The 18,239-nt window shown below is 38.2% G+C and overlaps 1 protein-coding gene across 4 annotated transcripts in view; it reads left to right on the top strand.

Annotated features, from left to right (window-relative positions):
* Positions 1–18,239, top strand: part of frc (fringe connection) — a 292,532-nt gene that overhangs the window by 218,367 nt on the left and 55,926 nt on the right. For all 4 annotated transcript variants that reach the window (XM_068366665.1, XM_068366664.1, XM_068366663.1 and 1 more), the window contains exons 3-6: positions 2,609–2,797; positions 2,934–3,005; positions 3,151–3,219; positions 15,917–16,112. In XM_068366665.1, coding sequence (XP_068222766.1) covers positions 2,609–2,797; positions 2,934–3,005; positions 3,151–3,219; positions 15,917–16,112 — 526 coding nt within the window. The remainder of the gene's footprint in view (positions 1–2,608; positions 2,798–2,933; positions 3,006–3,150; positions 3,220–15,916; positions 16,113–18,239) is intronic.

Genomic DNA, 18,239 nt, shown 5'->3' with positions numbered 1-18,239 from the left:
TGGAGGAGCCAATACACAATGAAAGGCTAAATACCCTTCTGAATAGAAACTTCAACTGAAGGGAGGTCAGTAAGGATGGTTTTGGAACGTAAAAGAATCAGATAAGGAAAAAACTACCTCTTGATAAACCACCAGGCATCCATGGCCTATCTATTTAGCCTGCCCAACACACCATTTAAAAAAAACAAGAAGAAAAAGAAATGTAAGATAGAACAGTGTGCCCAATTCTACCCTCAAGCAAGAGAACTCTAACCCAATACAGTGGAAGACCATGGTACAGAGGCTATGGCACTACCCAAGACTAGAGAACAATGGTTTGATTTTGGAGTGTCCTTCTCCTAGAAGAGCTGCTATCCATAGCTAAAGATTCTCTTTTACCCTAACCAAGAGGAAAGTAGCCACTGAACAATTAAAGTACGGTAATTAGCCCCTTGATTGAAGAAGAAGTGTTTGGTAATCTCGGTGTTGTTAGGTGTATGAGGAAAGATGAGAATGTGTAATGAATATGCCAGACTATTCGGTGTATGTGTAGACAAAAAAAAATGAGCCGTAATTAGAGAGGGGGATCCATTGTATCACTGTCTGGCTAGTCAAAGGATTGAATAACTCTCTAGCGGTAGTATCTCAACGGGTGGCTGGTGGATTCAGTCATTCGCTATACAGAGAACCGTATAACATGTTGAATAAAAAAAAATCACCAGCCCAACTTTATATTATTATTATTATTATTACTTGCTAAGCTACAACCTAGTTAGAATGAAATATTTTAAAAAACATTAAAAACATTAAAACAGTAATAAGAAATTTAATAGACTTGTCCAACAAATGAAGATGAGAATCAGCAGCTGAAGACCAGACAGGAGAACAATAATCGAAACAAGGTAGAATGAAAGAATTAAAACATTTCTTTTGAATAGATTGATCTCCAAAAATCTTAAAAGACTCTGTAAGCCAATTTTTTGTGCAATTGAAGAAGACACGGACCTAATGTATTTCTCAAAAGTAAATTTGCTGTCGAGAATCACACCTGAAATTTTAAAAGTCATACAAAGTTAAAGAAAGATTATCAATGCTGAGATCCGGATGTTTAGGAGCCACTGTCCTTGGCCTACTTACAATCATACTTTTGAGTTTTTTTTTTTTTAGGATTCAACTTCATACCCCATAATTTGTACCATGCACTAATTTTAGCTATATCACTATTAAGGGGGCCGGCCGGAATACCAATGTATAGGGGTATTGGAAGAAAAATAAAAAATGCTGAAAAATTCACTGAGCTTCGTATGGCAATGGAGAATGTCTATACACAATATTTTGTCAAAATTCTTCCTACTTTCATAGTTACAGGGTAATTAGTAAAAGTAACTCAATAAGCCAAAAACATTGATCCCTATAAGAAAATTCAGTATTTCTTTTGTTATTGTAAATTTTGATAATTATTACATTTTAATGTAAAAGAAATTGTGAACAATGCCATCTGTGTAGCTTCCACGAGTTACAGACGCTGTATTATACGGTAACTTACACCCTTCACTCTTCAGTCCTACCACAAACCTTGCAATCCATTTCCTTTGTCTAACTATCATCCCTGTTTATTCCTCTTTGTATTTATGTGTATGAGCTTTCATCTCTCAAGTGCTTCCTTATGCTTTCTCTGCGTCTCAACTAATGTATAAGTAGAAAAAAATTGTGTGATGTATCTGCTGTATCTTACACCAACAAGAATCTTCCAGATACGATTCTGAACCAGTGCTCTTCACAGATGATCCACCATGTACATGTTTTGGTCTTTTGCCAACTCTGGGAATTTCCACTGTTCAACCTTCCTCCTAAGTTGTGCTTCAGGTTCATTATGATTGAGGGGATAGAGCAAATAAAATTTTTCAAAAACCTTGAAGGTAGTAGGTTGGCCAAGGCACCAGCCATCCGTTGAGATACTACCTTTGGAGATTTATTGGGTCCTTTTACTGACCAGGGTTCCTCTCTCTGGTTACGGCTCAAATTCCTTTGGTTACAAATACGCCGGATAGTCTGGCCTATTCCTTCCACATTCTTCTCTATCCTCATGCACCTGACGACCGAGATTACCAAACAATTCTTAACTATTGCACTGTAATTGTTCAATGGCTACTTTCTTTTTGGTAAGGGTAGAGGAGAGACTTTAGCTATAGTAAGCAGCTCATCTAGGAGAAGGACTTTCCAAAATCAAACTATTTATTTTCCCTGTCAGAAAATAGCCCAGTGGGCATTTAATATCCTGCTTTTCCAACTAGGGTTGTAGCTTAGCTAGTGGTAATAATAATGATAATAACTATGATAATAATAATACAAAATATAGCACACCTCATATCTCATTCTTGCTATGCGAGATCATATCTATGTAATAGAATGAGCATGAGCAGAATTATGGTTCACAGGTGCTCATGTGCACAATCTTTTTTGTTACTTTTCTGTTATATTCTTCTTGTTATGTCTGGAATCAGCATCAACTCATTTTAGGTTCAATTTAATTGATGAATTTATATGAGAAAAAATATTTTATGGTAAAGAAACTGTGTAAAGAACTCTTTTCAAAGAATTTATTTATGTAAATTTTTTTCCTTTTCAGGTTTCCATCATTCCAGTTTCTGGCACTGGGCCAGATGCTAGCTACGATTGTTGTTTTATGTATTGGAAAAAAAGTTAAGGTGGTTGATTATCCTGAATTTACACCCGATATTGTAAATAAGATATGGCCACTTCCTCTAATTTATGTGGGAAATCTTATATTTGGCCTTGGAGGCACAAAACGTTTAAGGTATAAAGTTCCTAGTGGATTTTAGTATCTTGTTTATATGTCTGTTTTATATTACATACTTTGGCAAAAGTGTTATATATTATGACTACTGTATATTCATATGCAATGTATTGTGTATTATGTTTTCTCTTTACAGTTTACCCATGTTCACAGTATTAAGAAGATTCTCTATTCTTTTTACAATGATTGGAGAAAAATTACTCCTTGGGTAAGTCAGAACGATCATATTACTTAACTCATACTGTACATACCTTGTGTATATTAACCCTGTCTTTATAAAAGCATGAGTTGTATTTTTAACTGTAACAATTACCAAATGTTACATTCAAAACTGGTTTTCCTCTTTTTTTCAGGGTTAATGCCCCAATTCCCATTCAGCTAACTGTTTACACGATGATTTTGGGCTCTATCATTGCTGCATTGTAAGTTTTTCCTAACATTTTATTGTTTGTAATATGTAGTTTGATTCTTTTGCATTTTCAATTTTTCATAAAATATTTCTTTCAATCTACATTCGAATGGAAAATATCAACTGAAAGAAGCATCTTTATGACATTTGAAAAAAATAAAAAACTTTCTCTTTTGCCATCATCCCCTCCCCCCCTTAATGAGGGATCCCTACACTGCCTGCCACCAGCCATGTACCAAGAGACAAATAAAACTAGGTTTCTTGGAGAGTACAAATAACAAAAATACGTATTTAGTATTTTCGTCATAGTAAGCTAGTTACAATGATGCCTCGCAACACAAAATTAATTGGTTCCGTAAGGATTTTCATGAAATTATTTTTTCGTGTAGCGAGTCTCCTTTTACATGTAAATAGCCTAATTCGTTCCAGACCCTTGAAAAACACCACATTAAATGATTATAAAAAGGATATGAACCATTAAACAGCACTAAGTATATGAAAAGTACTGTATTTTGATCATTTGGTAATAAATTAACCTTGATAATCTGAAAAATAAGTGTTTAATTAGAGAAAACAGTAAAAATAGGGTAACAAAAATGTGGAACCTTACCTTTGGAGTGAGGCGATGTCCGAGAGCGAAGTGCCAATAAGCCAATTTTTTGTGCAGTTGAAGAAGACACAGACCTAATGTGTTTCTCAAAAGTAAATTTACTGTCGAGAATCACACCTAAAATTTTAAAAGTCATGCAAATTTAAAGAAACATTATCAATACTGAGATCCGGATGTTGAGGAGCCACCGTCCTTGACATACTTACAATCATACCTTGAGTTTTGTTAGGATTCAACTTCATACCCCATAATTTGCACCATATACTAATTTTAGGTAAATCTCTATTAAGGGATTCACCAACCTCAGATCTACATTCAGGGGATGGAATTGATGCAAAGAGAGTAGCATCATCTGCATATGCAACAAGCTTGTTTTCTAGGTCAAACCACATGTCAAGTGTATATAGTATGAAAAGTAATGGGCCAAGAACACTACCCTGTGGAAGACCGGATATCACATTCCTATACTCTTTGAGATCTATTACTTAAAAAATCAATAATAATGCTAAGAAACGACCCACCCACTCCCAACTGTTTGAGTTTGAAAATAAGGGCCTCATGATTAACACGGTCAAAGGCAGCACTAAAATCAAGGCCAATCATACGAACTTCCTGACCACAATCAAGGGATTTCTTTACAGAATTGGAGATTGTAAGAAGGGCATCACATGCTCCAAGGCCTTTACGAAAACCAAATTGCAAACTAGGGAATAGATGATTACCTCCAGCAAACCTATTAAGACGTTTTGCTAGAAGACGCTCAAAAACTTTAGATAATATGGGAGTTATGGAAATTGGGCGGTAATCAGTGGGACTTGAGCTACCACAAACACATTTACATAGAGGAGTAACATTACCAATCCTCCAACAAGTGCTAAAAGCTCCTGTTCTTGCTAACTTGCGCAAAATAACATAACTTTGGAGCTAAGAAATCTGCTGTCTTTATAAAAAACAATGGAAAAATACCATTTGGGTCTACACCTCCATAATCATCAAGGTCCATCAACAGAGCTTTAATTTCACGAGATCGAAAAGCTAAACTAGTTAGTTTAGCCTCAGGAAAACATGAATGAGGAATTTCAAGTTTTTCATTACTCTGTTTACTGTCAAAAACATCAGCCAAAAGGGTTACCTTTTCCTTTGGACAGTGAGTGACTGAGCCATCTGGTTTAAGTAAAGGAGGAACTGTTGCATCTACACCAAAGAGTGCAGATTTAAGGGTAGACCACCATTTATGTTCCTGAGTTGTACCAGAAAGGGTTTCTTTTATGGTTAAATTGTTCTCCTTTTCAGTTGAGGCATAAACACTCTGAGCAAAAGCTCTAAGCTGAGTAAAGTTATTCCAGGTCAAATCTGATCTGTTACCCTTTCAAATATGATAGGCCTCCTGTTTCTCCAAACAAGCATGTCTGCAATCATCATTGAACCACAGTTTGTCCTTCACTCGGTACCTTAGCACACGAGAAGGGATACGCCTGTCAATTGTGTTGACTATATTCTCATTCAAAGGGACAACAGGATCTACACTACTATATAATTGTGACCAATTCAAGCACCAAAGATCATGCAAAATCCCATTCCAGTCTGCTTGGGATTTCATATAAATTTTACAAGAGTATGATATATCAGGGACAGGCTGCTCAGTCTTCACTACTAATGAAATCAAGGCATGATCATATGTCCCGCCTGGAGAACCAACCTTACTAGTTATAACGCCAGGAGAGTCAGTGTATACGAGGTCCAAGCAATTACCAGACCTGTGGGTAGCTTCATTTATGATTTGCTCACAGCCTGATTCAGAGGCAAAGTCTAAAGCTCTTAAGCCATGGCAATCGTTAGGAGAGATAGAACTTAACCACTCCCTATTGTGAGCATTAAAATCACCAACAAAGACAAAAGAAGCCTTTCTATCATCATCTTGTATATTAGCCATAATGGTAAGAAGACAATCGAAGATAGAATCATCCAAGTCTGGATTCCGGTTGATCGAACACAAGTAAAAGTTGTTATGCATGCCACAAACTTTTATTACCTGAATCTCATGACATCCACATTGATAGCAGGACTTATGAGAAGTAGGGTACTCAGTCCTAATATACACAGCCATTCCCCTGGCCCTAGGGATGGCATCACGTTTCAACATTATTGGCTTCTTAAAACCAGTTATAAGGAGCTCAGATGATGCCTCATATTAGAAACCAGAGTTTCTGAGCACAAAAGAATATCATACTGTCTGGACGCAACTGTAAGGTCTTGAATATTTGCATGAAGACCACGAATATTGCAATACAGAAGACGACATTGACGAAATCTAGGACATACTGGTCCCGGATTTCGGTCAATGTCTCCAGACAGCATAAGAATTAATAGAAATAAAAAAAGAGACATCATACTTAAAAACTAGATTAACAAGAGTTTTAACAAAAACAATATGTACAGAATTATAAATAAAGTGATTGATGAAACCCATAGACTATAGTAAAAAGTCGGGAAAACTGGTCAACGTGGAGGAACCGATACACTATGCAAGGCTAAATACCCTCCAGGATAGCCACTTCAACTGAAAGGAGGACAGTAAGGATGGTTTTGAAAAGAAAAAGAATCAGAAAAGGAAAAGACAACCTCTTGATAAACCACCAGCCATCCATGGCCCTTCTATTAAGCCTGCCCAACACACCATTTCAAGAAAACAAGAGGAAGAAAAGAAAAATAATAAGATAGAATAGTGTGCCCGAGTGTACCCTCAAGCAAGAGAACTCTAACCCAAGACAGTGCAAGACCATGGTACAGAGGCTATGGCACTACGCAAGACTAGAGAACAATGGTTTAATTTTGGAGTGTCCTTCTCCTAGAAGATTTGCTTACCATAGCTAAAGAGTCTCTTCTACCTTACCAAGAGGAAAGTACACTGAACAATTGCAGTACAGTACTTAACTAACCCCTTGGGTGAATCTCATTGTTGTTGGGTGTATGAGGAAAGGTGAGAATATGTAAAGAGTGGGCCAGACTATTCTGTGTAAGTGTAGGCAAAGAAAAAATAAGCCGTAACCAGAGAGAGGGATCCAATGCATTACTGTCTGGCCAGTCAAAAGATCCAATACCTCTAGTGGTAGTATCTCAACGGGCGGCTGGTGCCCTGACCATCCTACTACATAAAAGATAAGGTATATATTTGGGGAAAGGAGAGAGAGATATCTCTCCATTATTACCAGGAATAAGATTTCTGTCTGTCCATCTGTCCAAGGTTAAGAGGGCCACGCGGTTCTTTAAAATCTATCCTCATTGGCACCGTTCTGATCTAGCTTTCAGTGCCGGTATAGCTACGTTTATGCGTCGCACTTCTATGTGAAAAAAAAAATTCAAGAAAAGTGAACGGTGATGCAAAAGGAAGGTAGTGGTGTGCCTCTCAAAGCCTGGGTTAAAGGCTGGTGACTGAGCTACCAACTGCTGAGGCACCATTTGGAATGTGGTTTGCGGCTGGGCAACCATTTGGGGCACTGTGGTCATGGTAACCTTGGGATGTTGTGCAGGTCTATGAGGCATTTGTGGCTTCTTCGTTTTCATGTTCTTGGGTTGGGGACCAGCGTCAGAGGATGATATCCTCTTGGAAGACATGCCCCACTTTTGGAGAAGGTTCCTATTCTCTGTAGCGGCTTTAGCAACTACCTCTTGGACTGCTTCCTTTGGGAAGAGGTCCTTGCCCCAGATACATGAAGTCATCAACTTCCTGGGCTCGTGCTTGACTGTTGCATTGGCAAACACGTGCTCTCTACAGGCCCTCCTGGCCTTCACAAAAGCGTACATGTCCTTTACTAGAGTAGCCATGTGCATGTTGGCTAGGACCGTGTACATATCTGGGGTACTCGAGATGCCTGCGCACATCTCCATACAGTTCTGTAGAGACAGAGAGGCAGCTAGTCTCTCTTTTGTCTCCTGTTCCCTTCACAGAGGAAAATCCGACAACTTCGGAAGGTTCTCGTTGAACTGCTGTCCTGCTATGTCTGGATCCAGTTTTGAGACTGAGAAGGTTAGATGGACCTCGTTCCAATCTTTCTCACCGGTAGGCAGGGATAGAGACAATGGTCTACATTCCTCTAGCGTAGGCCATGGCTTGCCTGCATCAACTGCCTTTAGCACGCAACGGAGAGCTTTAACCGAAAAGGGAAAAGCTCAGGAGGAAGAAGCAAGGAAGGTAGGGTGCCTCTTGCTCAAAGCAGAAACCTTTGAATTTGTATAGCCGGCTTTCTTCAGACTACTCGTCAAGAGAGCCTGCGCCTTGTCATGATCAAAGACCATGACCTTAGATTCCGTCTCTTCTTTAGATGCAGGTTCATTCTTCAATCTCACGAAACATTCCTGGTAAGCCGAAATGTTCGGCCAGAATTGGAGATCGTGGAGGGGTATGGCCCCATCTTCTGAGATGTAGAGTTTCCCATTCATCATGGGCATGAACTCCGCATACCTCCAGGGGTTGGTTTCGGAGCATTGGGGTAAGTCAGAGACTTTGACACGCTTGTGGGCACCTCTGAAAGTGGCCGAGCGGCGTGCTTCCCTGACTTCCCTCCTCATCTCTTGCTGTTCCTTGTGCATTGTTTCCATCGTCAATTGGATCTACGCCATGAGCGGTTCGCCCTTGAATAATAGCGGGTTCGGTTGAGGGGTTGGGGCCGAAGAGGTTGACGGCACAGGTTGATATGCCGTCACAGACAGTAGAGGGTCTTCCGTCACTGTCGATATGGATCCTTCTTCCTCCTCGGGTGGCCGGGCCACCTCTTCTTCAGGATCTTCTTGAAGAAGATCCTTTTTGGTGTCTGAGGACACCTCTGACATCCTTTCCTGATGCCTTCCAGAGCCTTGTTGATGTCAGCATCTATCGTCAGTTGTACGAAGGGAGGCTTGACCTGTGCCTGAGACACAACCGCGTCGGATGTGGCCTTAGGGAACAGAAGGCTTCTAATTGCTTTGTTTGGCAGGTAAGGTCCCGGAGAGTTCTTCTGGAGCCCTCTTACCCACCTTCGGAGCGTTTCCCTCGCAGTATCCCTCGACTCCGCCGTCTTGGGATCACCAAAACCTTCGGACATCAAGGCCGAGCAGATGCTGCAACCCTTCGGATCCCAATACCTCAGGGTTTCAGTTGCGATGGAGCAGGGGGCACGAGATCTGCACATTTAGTGGCCACAAAAGTCCCTGCTTTTGTGGTTGCAGTACATGACCGCACACTTCAAAGTAGCCTCCTCCTGTAAGGAAAGAAAGTGAAATAAGTATGCATTAAATATTAATCGTTACTATTATAATTATAGCTTAGGATAGTAAGCTAGAAAGGAAATAGGAAAGACATATCTGTTTGTGTTTCCAGTCCAGGCAATTTCCTTATTAGGGAAATATAGGGTGGAATAGCTCTAGTGCTTAGAGCTGAACTAACACTAGCTCCCCCACAAGTGAAATATTAATACTGTAGGGTAAAATTTTGTGTTTGATCTAGGATACATCAGAATGTTGAAGGAAGGCTTCACCTCAACATTTACTTAGCGGTCTCAACAATAGACTGTGAAAGGATACACAGAGTATGTTGTAAAATTACACTACTTTAGTTTTCTAACTGCTGTATTTGCTATACTGCAGGAATACTGGCTACTGTATAATCTTCTACTGTAGTTCTGCCGGTTGTAGGGTTGTAAGGACTACTGCCTCAACTGCCTTCTTTCCAGAATGAGGATTCAAATGGAAGGGGAGAGAATGTATTAATTCATAACTTCCATCCAGCCACAATATCTGTTGCCAGTTGCACTGCCGGTTACAGGGTTTTTGGATGGCAGTCCAATGGAGGAATGAAGAATACTCACAGTTGTAGCAGGTCTCCTGCCGGCTCAACCTTTCCCGGAGCGTTGCTTCCGTTAGGGAGAAGGTCGAAGCGGCAACCTAACCGCCTTTGTAGGAACTCGGCCGGCATTGTAATCAGCCCGGCAAGCGGGGTAATTGTAGAATACTGGCCACAGGGATCATGACGGCTAGGCCATTACTAAAGGACATAAGAGGGAAGGGAAAGGGTCTTATATATTGCATAGAAAGAAAGCGGCAGGTATGCCTCCTGCTTTCGGCTGCAAAACCAGGAAACGTTGCCGGTGCCGTCTTGGGCGGCAGAGGAATAACGATTCCTTAGCCTGAGACATTGCCGGATATAAGACATGTCTTCTAGTCCACAAGGCAGAAAGGTGGTGGCAATTATACTACCACTTTTGGTTGTGGACTAGGGAAGCCGGGCTTCCTATGCCGGCAATAGTGTAACCAGCAGGGGAATGACTAATTCCCCATCAGTAGCGTTGCCGGCAACAATACCGAATACCCTGAGTTACTGTCGTATTTCAAAGCCGGGATACTCACCGGCAAGGAGGATGGATAGAAACACTATCTCAGTCAAGCCGGAGTACACTACTCATGGCAAGACGAAAGATGGGTTGCCGCCTGGGTTGGCGGCACTCGGGGAAGGAAGGGTTTATCCTCAATTCTTTAGAAGAGAAGAGTATCGAATTATGATAGTAATTCTAGGAGATATTTATATCTCCGATTGAATTAATAAAACGATACGAGAGGATAAACAGGGATAACGTTACTAAAGTATACTAAAACGCATTAGGCTAGCCTAACTCGAGTCTGAATCTCGGCTACGCTAATACCACCGAGGTCCTATCGTATACAATCAAAACGTTTTATCAAAAGAGGAAATAAACGTTTTATCAAAAGAGGAAATATTACAAGTGTAAATCTTATCTTCACCAGTATAATTTGCCTAAATAGCTAGAATTCAGTATAGCTAAATAGCGGGAGGGTCGTATTACTAACTAAATAAAGCATTTATGGCGTACGACAGAAATCCAAAATGGCCTCCTCCGGTGCTGGCACTGCTCTACTAAACACATCTAAATTTTGCTAATTTAACTGTGAATAGGGAGCTAAAAATTATACACAGGAAAGATTAAATACTCAACTTTACAGAGGATGAAGATGCTGGAGGTTGCATTGTAATAATCCTTTATGAGAGTAACACCACCGAGAGCGAGTGGGAGAAACACCGTGCTTAATTCGCTACTACAAAAGGAATAGTACGCCAGGGTGGTACCGGGAGGGGATCCACTGGGTAACCTTGATAACGGCTCCCCTTCAATTTCGCCACTCTTCCCCCTCAAAACGAAACTATTCGGGGTGAAGATTGCTATGTGTCTTATCAAGAAATACGTCCCCTGATATTATGCGATATCCTTAAAAGTTATATTAAGGATACTCGCGCCAGGAGTTAGAATTCTGGAGACCTGTGGTCAATTCTCTGGGAGTATCACTGTAGCAAAATATCCCTTAGAAAGCTGCCTAAAGGAACCTTCCATCAGGACGACATGGCTGAGCCCCAAAAAGTATTTGTCCAAAGAAGCTTGTTTCTGCCTGCTTCTTAAAATATTCCTGAGCACACTTAACCGCATGCCAGCCTCGTATTTCTTGATTATTTCTATCGCCATCTCCATGGAAAACATCATCCTCTTCTTTCCCTTGACATCAGCTACTTTCTTGGGACCCATGGCTAATGATGTATCGTAAGTATCACACACGATAACTACGTACTGTAAAATTGTTACAAAAGCAAAATCACAAACACTAAGTCAATACATACGATCCCGTTGCCGGAACGAGAAGACATAGGAACGCTGATGCGTAGATGCACGATTGGGATACAGTACAGTAGATGCCGACCAATAGGAGAGCAGGATCTCATGGTGGTAACTAGCATCCGAGTAGGGAGATAACCAATGGGAATGCAGGAGGATAGTAGCGAGTTTATGGCTGGCGGCGCGCAAATTTTGAAACCTGTTTCGGATACAGTCAGGCTCTCGCTCTGTACTGCCTTTCGTTGTCCGAAACATTTTTCGTGATCTGAGCCATAAAATTCTTTCGTAGCCAGAGATTTGACTGTACTATTTCTGTAGTGCTTAGCTGCAGAGGTTACATAAAATTGCTTTCATTGGTAAATGGAGGGTTATTAAGATCCAGATTACCAACTCGGTCTTCTGCCTAACAATCAAGTTGTTTAAAAGTGTGACCAGGAATGTGGGAATGCAAGGTTTGAGCAAGAGAAGGGTCTAAAGTAAATAAGAATTAGAGGCTATGTAAAAGGACTTGACTCTATGAGGCGCAGTGAACATTCAGAACCCTTCCTAAATTGGACACTATAATTACTAGAGGTGATTTACGTCATGTTAGAGCTAGCAACCAGGGAGGGAAGGTCAGAACAGAATTACATTAGAACCTCACAATAGCTGACTAATCTTTCCTGAAGGATAAAGTCAAACAAAATCATACCAAATTGTATACAAGACTACTACTTTATATGTTCTCAACATCTGGGGTAATATCAAAAGGAGCAGCTGAGATTAACTTTTTATTTTCACCTTGCGAAGATATAAATGAAGAATTCACATTAAATGAAACTCAAAATTAAAGATAACTGCAAGCATGTGATGGATCAAAACAAACTGAATATATTACTGGAAAGTGTTAGTGTGCGATCTCTGAACTACCACTACTACTTCCCACAATGATGAAAATTTAACAAAGTCGTAAAAGAATTTTATATAAGACTACTATATTTGTGAATGAATGTGTAAATAAATGTAATTACTGAATAATTCCACATATAAGATCTAGTCTAGATAAGACGAGGCCAAATATTATGGCAAATTTTGATTGATTTATCTCATACCTATTGTGAAAGATGACTATATATACAGTACTACAAAACAATCTGTGTACTGTAGGGGCTAGGTTTTGATTATATAAAGATGATTTGTTCCTACACGACTACAAACTATTCGCTCTTTACTATATATATAAATGTTAGCACAAGCTGGGAAATGGCTCTTGTAGAGAATTCATAGTTTCAGTTAGAATTACAAGTGAAATTAAGAAACTGTTGAAGAGGAAAAGAACATTTTTTATTCTATTTGTAATTATTTATTGTTGATGATTTAATTACATTCTGAATGTATGATTTTTTAAATGTATATATATTTGTAAAATTTAAACCGAAAAATATGTTAGAAGTTTGAGCCTCAAGTTAGGAAATCAATTGGAGTCACGAGCTCACGGAAGCAACTGCAAGAGTGTCACTCTTGTAAAGTTGATTTATTTTATTTTATAGTCGTCGACTGTTTTAACAAATATGAGTGGATTTTCAAACTCGTACAGCCCTTACCAGTATTTGTACTGTTTATAAGTGCCGTGTACTTGTAAGAATAAAGTCGTCTCAAGTTCAGCATCTTTATGTCTCCATTGGAAACCAAAATGGAACGCCATAACCGTTTTCCCAGTATCTGGATAATTGTTAGCTTACCTACCAACTTGGATCCTGGAACTATGGGGAATTGAAAACTGTACAGTGATTCTGCCATAATATAAATGATATTCACTCGTGAGCTACAAGAATTCATTACACCTATAAAACTTTTAACGAGGTCCCAACAACCATATCGGTTGTTACCTGGGGTAGTAAGGGGAAGTACCACCCACCCACTCACTCATACCTTCTCTGCTTTGATCTTAGCTTTGATAGGAGACAGGGGTCTCCTTCCACTTCACTGGCAGTAACAAGTGAAACTTTTCTCGTTGCATTTGTTCCCATTGATGCGTCTCGGAGATTTTTTTCGGTGAGTTTGAGTCTTAACTAGATTTTAAGACTTCATTTACTCTAGGTTGGTTAAAGGTGAGCATCTGTAACCAAGGGCTTACCTTTACTACTTTAGAGTTAGACTTTTTGAAGTCTTTACCCAAATTTTCATTTTGAGACATGTTGTATAGCAATGCGTAGAATATAGAAACTGTTGATGGCATTTGTGGACTATGAAAGAGCCTTTGATAGCGTACACTTGCCAGTTTTGTGGAGAGTCCTGCATTATTATGCAATTCCTCTTAAATTTGTAAATGTAATTGAGTCTCTTCATGAGCATGAGCATAGCAAGTGCAAAGTTAATGTTAGTGGAGTCCTATCAAATGAATTTCTAGTGAACCTTGGAGTACTCCAAGGGAATGTGCTGTTTATCCTCTTCATGGATTTTTTAATGCTGCATAGAACAGTTGGAGATGGATTGGTCTGGGTAGTTAATTGGAAATTAGCAGACTTAGAGTATAATTATAATTGTAATTACTTGCTAAGCCACAACCCTAGTTGGAAAAGCCGTATGCTATAAGCCCAGGGGCCCCAACAGGGAAAATAGCCTAGTGAGGAAAGGAAATAAGAAAAAATAAAATATTGTAAGAACAGTAACATTAAAATAAATATTTTCTATATAAACTATAAAAACTTTTAACAAAACAAGTAGAGAAATTAGATAGAATAGAGTGCCCGGGTCTACCCTCAAGCAAGAGAACTCTAACCTAAGACAGTGGAAGGCCATGGTACAGAGGCTATGGCAGTACCCAAGACTAGAGATTAATGGTTTGATTTTGGAGTGTCCTTTCTAGAAGAGCTGATCAGCTGATTTGAATGTAAACAATGCATGAGATTATAATTCGCTATGTTTTTAATTATAAATGCGATACTAAAATGTTAATATTACATGCATTATTATTGGCTACAATTAAGTGACACACCAGTTTAATCAAAATCTGGGTTATTTCAAATATAGCTGTACCACAGAAAATGGTTATATACTGTACAGAGAGAGCTAGGAGCAGCTGGGTGTATATATGTCATGGCGCGCAGCGCTCCCAGTGTTAAGGAGCATGGGCTATTTGAAATAATCGCTCAGCTTGAATTTTATCGCGATTTTTATGAGAATTTTTATTTAATGAGTACTGCATTTTTTTTGACCATCCCAATGCTGATGCCAACTATTAGAAATCAACTTCTTAATGTTGTGTAAACAATCATCACAAAGAATTTTTTTTTGGGGGGGGGGCGCAAAAAACTGCCAAGCAAGAAACCGCGATTAACGAAGGCCGACTGTAATAACAAAATCATTATACTGTATAATCAATACTTTGTGAGATATTTTGCTGCCAAAACTAACCTACTATATACACAGATTTGTAAATGCATTCGTTTGTTTTTTATGATTGACGATGAAACGTAAATAAATCAGTGGTTTTGTTTTAGGTAGGGTGCTTGGAAAAAGCATGATATAATATCACCTATATTTAGTTAAATTTGGATTTCAAATGATATAGCTAAAGCTAGCCTATACAGTGATGGTTTTCTAATTCTCTCATGGAGAAATGTAATGTACAATATTTATGCACATCCTGGGTATAATTTTAAACTTTTTCAAGTAAGTAAAACTTTAAAATCTTTAAATTGTTTTATTTATTCTTAATAACAATTTATTATAAAAATACAGTATAGAACATAGAAATTATTGAAATTGGGTAGTAAAAACATTTGAATGTGTAAGTTGCTGTTTGGCTTGTCCCCAATGGAGTTACATGTTTCGAAACATGCGATTTTCCATTCATGTGAGGCCGTGGATCGACCAAACTCTCCATTAATTGGGAATCTTACTGTAGGTACCTTCTACAATTACACAATAGCCATAGGGCAAAAAAGGCATAAATTGGGTCTCCTCTATGCATACTGAGTACATACTTTGCATATTTATTCAGTAGTCCTAGGGCAGGAAAGATAATATTTCTTTGATGTATCATGTTGAATTGTATACCCTGTTTTAACCTTTGCTATCTCAGAAAATGTACACAGTATTCTATTTAACACAGCATTTTCATAATCACAATATTGCTATAAGTATAGTATAATATAATATTCATTATGAAAAAATATTAATATTTACAGTTTCAGCAGTTGCAATTTAAACATTAGATTCTGAATTGAATAGTATTTTTTTTTTTTTTTTTTGCAAACTATTCAGTTTAATCATTACTTTTTTCTGTACATAAGGGTTACAATTTGTTTCCGAGTTAAATACAATATTATAGGCCTGATTTCACTATATTTAAAACTACTAAAATGGTATTTGAATATAAGTATCGTCTTTGCAGTATTTATAGGTTAATAGTAAAGGTTTACTATGATTTTTTTTTCTAAATGTAATAATTTTTCTTTCAGAAATGATCTTTCTTTTGATGCTGTTGGCTATTTCTTTGTACTGACAAATAATATCTTCACAGCAAGTAATGGAGTCTATGTCAAGAAAAAGTTAGAAAGCAAGGAATTGGGAAAATATGGTCTCCTCTACTACAATTCCCTGTTTATGCTTCCATTTGCTGCAGCATTTTGCTGGTTTAATGGTGATTTGGACAAGGTATCAGTATACTATTTTTTTCCATTTATAATCTTTTCATTACAGCATTTGAATACTGTACTGGCTATATAGATTATATATATATATATATATATATATATATATATATATATATATATATATATATATATATATATATATATATATATACATACATACATACATACATACATACATACATACATACATACATACATACATACATACATTCTCTCTCACTCACTCAGCTTCGAGCTTTTGCTCAGAGAGTTTATGCCTCAACTGAAAAGGAGTACAATTTAAACATAAAAGAAACCCTTTCTGGTACAACTCAGGAACATAAATGGTGGTCTACCCTTAAATCTGCACTCTGGTGTAGAAGCAACAGTTCCTCCTTTAATTAAACCAGTTGGCTCAGTCACTCACTGTCCAAGGGAAAAGGCAACCCTTTTGGCTGATGTTTTTGACAGTAAACAGAGTAATGAAAAACTTGAATTTCCTCATTCCTGTTTTCCTCAGGCTAAACTAACTAGTTTAGCTTTTTGATCTTGTGAGATTAAAGCTCTGTTGATGGACCTTGATGCTTATGGAGGTGTAGGCCCAAATGTTATTTTTCCTTTGTTTTTTTATAAAGACAGCAGATTTCTTAGCTCCAAAGTTATCTGTTATTTTGTGCAATTAGCAAGAAGAGGAGCTTTTAGCACTTGTTGGAGAATTGGTAATGTTACTCCTCTATGTAAATGTGTTTGTGGCAGCTCAAGTCCCACTGATTACCGGCCAATTTCCATAACTCACATATTATCTAAAGTTTTTGAACGTCTTCTGGCAAAACGTCTTGATAGGTTTGCTGAAGGTAATCATCTATTCCCTAGTGTGCAATTTGGTTTTCGTAAAGGCCTTGGAGCATGTGATGCCCTTTTTACAATCTCCAATGCTGTACAGAAATCCCTTGATTGTGGTTAGGAAGTTCGTATGATTGGCCTTGATTTTAGTGCTGCCTTTGACCGTGTTAATCATAAGGCCATTGTTTTCAAACTCAAACAGTTGGGAGTGGGTGGGTCGTTTCTTAGCATTATTATTGATTTTTTAAGTAATACATCTCAAAGAGTTGTTGTTGATGGACACCATAGTGAGTATAGGAATGTGATATCCAGTGTTCCACAGGTTAGTGTTCTTGGCCCATTACTTTTCAAACTATATGCACATAACATGTGGTTTGGCCTAGAAAACAAACTTGTTGCATATGCAGATGATGCTACTCTCTTTGCATCAATTCCCTCCCCTGAATGTAGATCTGGGGTTGGTGAATCCCTTAATAGGATTTAGCAAAAATTAGTACATGGTGCAAATTATGGGGTATGAAGTTGAATCCTAACAAAACTCAAATTATGATTGTAAGTAGGTCAAGGACGGTGGCTCCTCAACATCTGGATCTCAGTATTGATAATGTTTCTTTAAATTTGTATGACTCTTAAAATTTTAGGCGTGATTCTCGACAGCAAATTTACTTTTGAGAAACACATTAGGTCTGTGTCTTCTTCAATTGCAAAAAAAATTGGCTTATTGAGAAAGTCTTAAGATTTTCGGTGATCAATCTATTCTGAAGAAGTGTTTTAATTCTTTCATTCTACCTTGTTTTGAGTATTGTTCTCCTGTTTGGTGTTCAGCTGCTGATTCTCATCTTAATTTGTTGGACAGAAACTTACGGTCTATAAAATTTCTTATTCCTGATCTAGATATTAATCTTTGGCACCGTCGTTCAATTAGTTCATTATGCATGTTGCATAAGATTTTTCATAACAATGACCATCCTTTACATTCAGATCTCCCTGGGCAATTCTATCCTGTTTCTAATACTAGGCAGGCAGTTAATTCTAATAGCCAGGCCTTCTCTATCATGAGGCTCAATACTACACAGTATTCTAGAAGTTTTATTCCAGCTGTTACCATGTTGTCAAATTATCATCATAATTGGGTAGTTGAATCAGTAGAACTTCAAAAGTTCAAAGTTGGAGCAAATGTGTTTATGTTGACCAGGCTGACATGAGTTTTTATAGTTTATATATGACGTTGGTAATAGTTTATATAGGACATATCTGTTTTGACGCTGTTACTGTTTTTAGAATGATTTATTGTTAATTTATTCTC

Source organism: Palaemon carinicauda, chromosome 44 (assembly GCF_036898095.1).
Source record: "Palaemon carinicauda isolate YSFRI2023 chromosome 44, ASM3689809v2, whole genome shotgun sequence".
Classification (NCBI taxonomy): Eukaryota; Metazoa; Arthropoda; class Malacostraca; order Decapoda; family Palaemonidae; genus Palaemon; species Palaemon carinicauda.
This window is presented reverse-complemented; position numbering and strand designations above follow the sequence as displayed.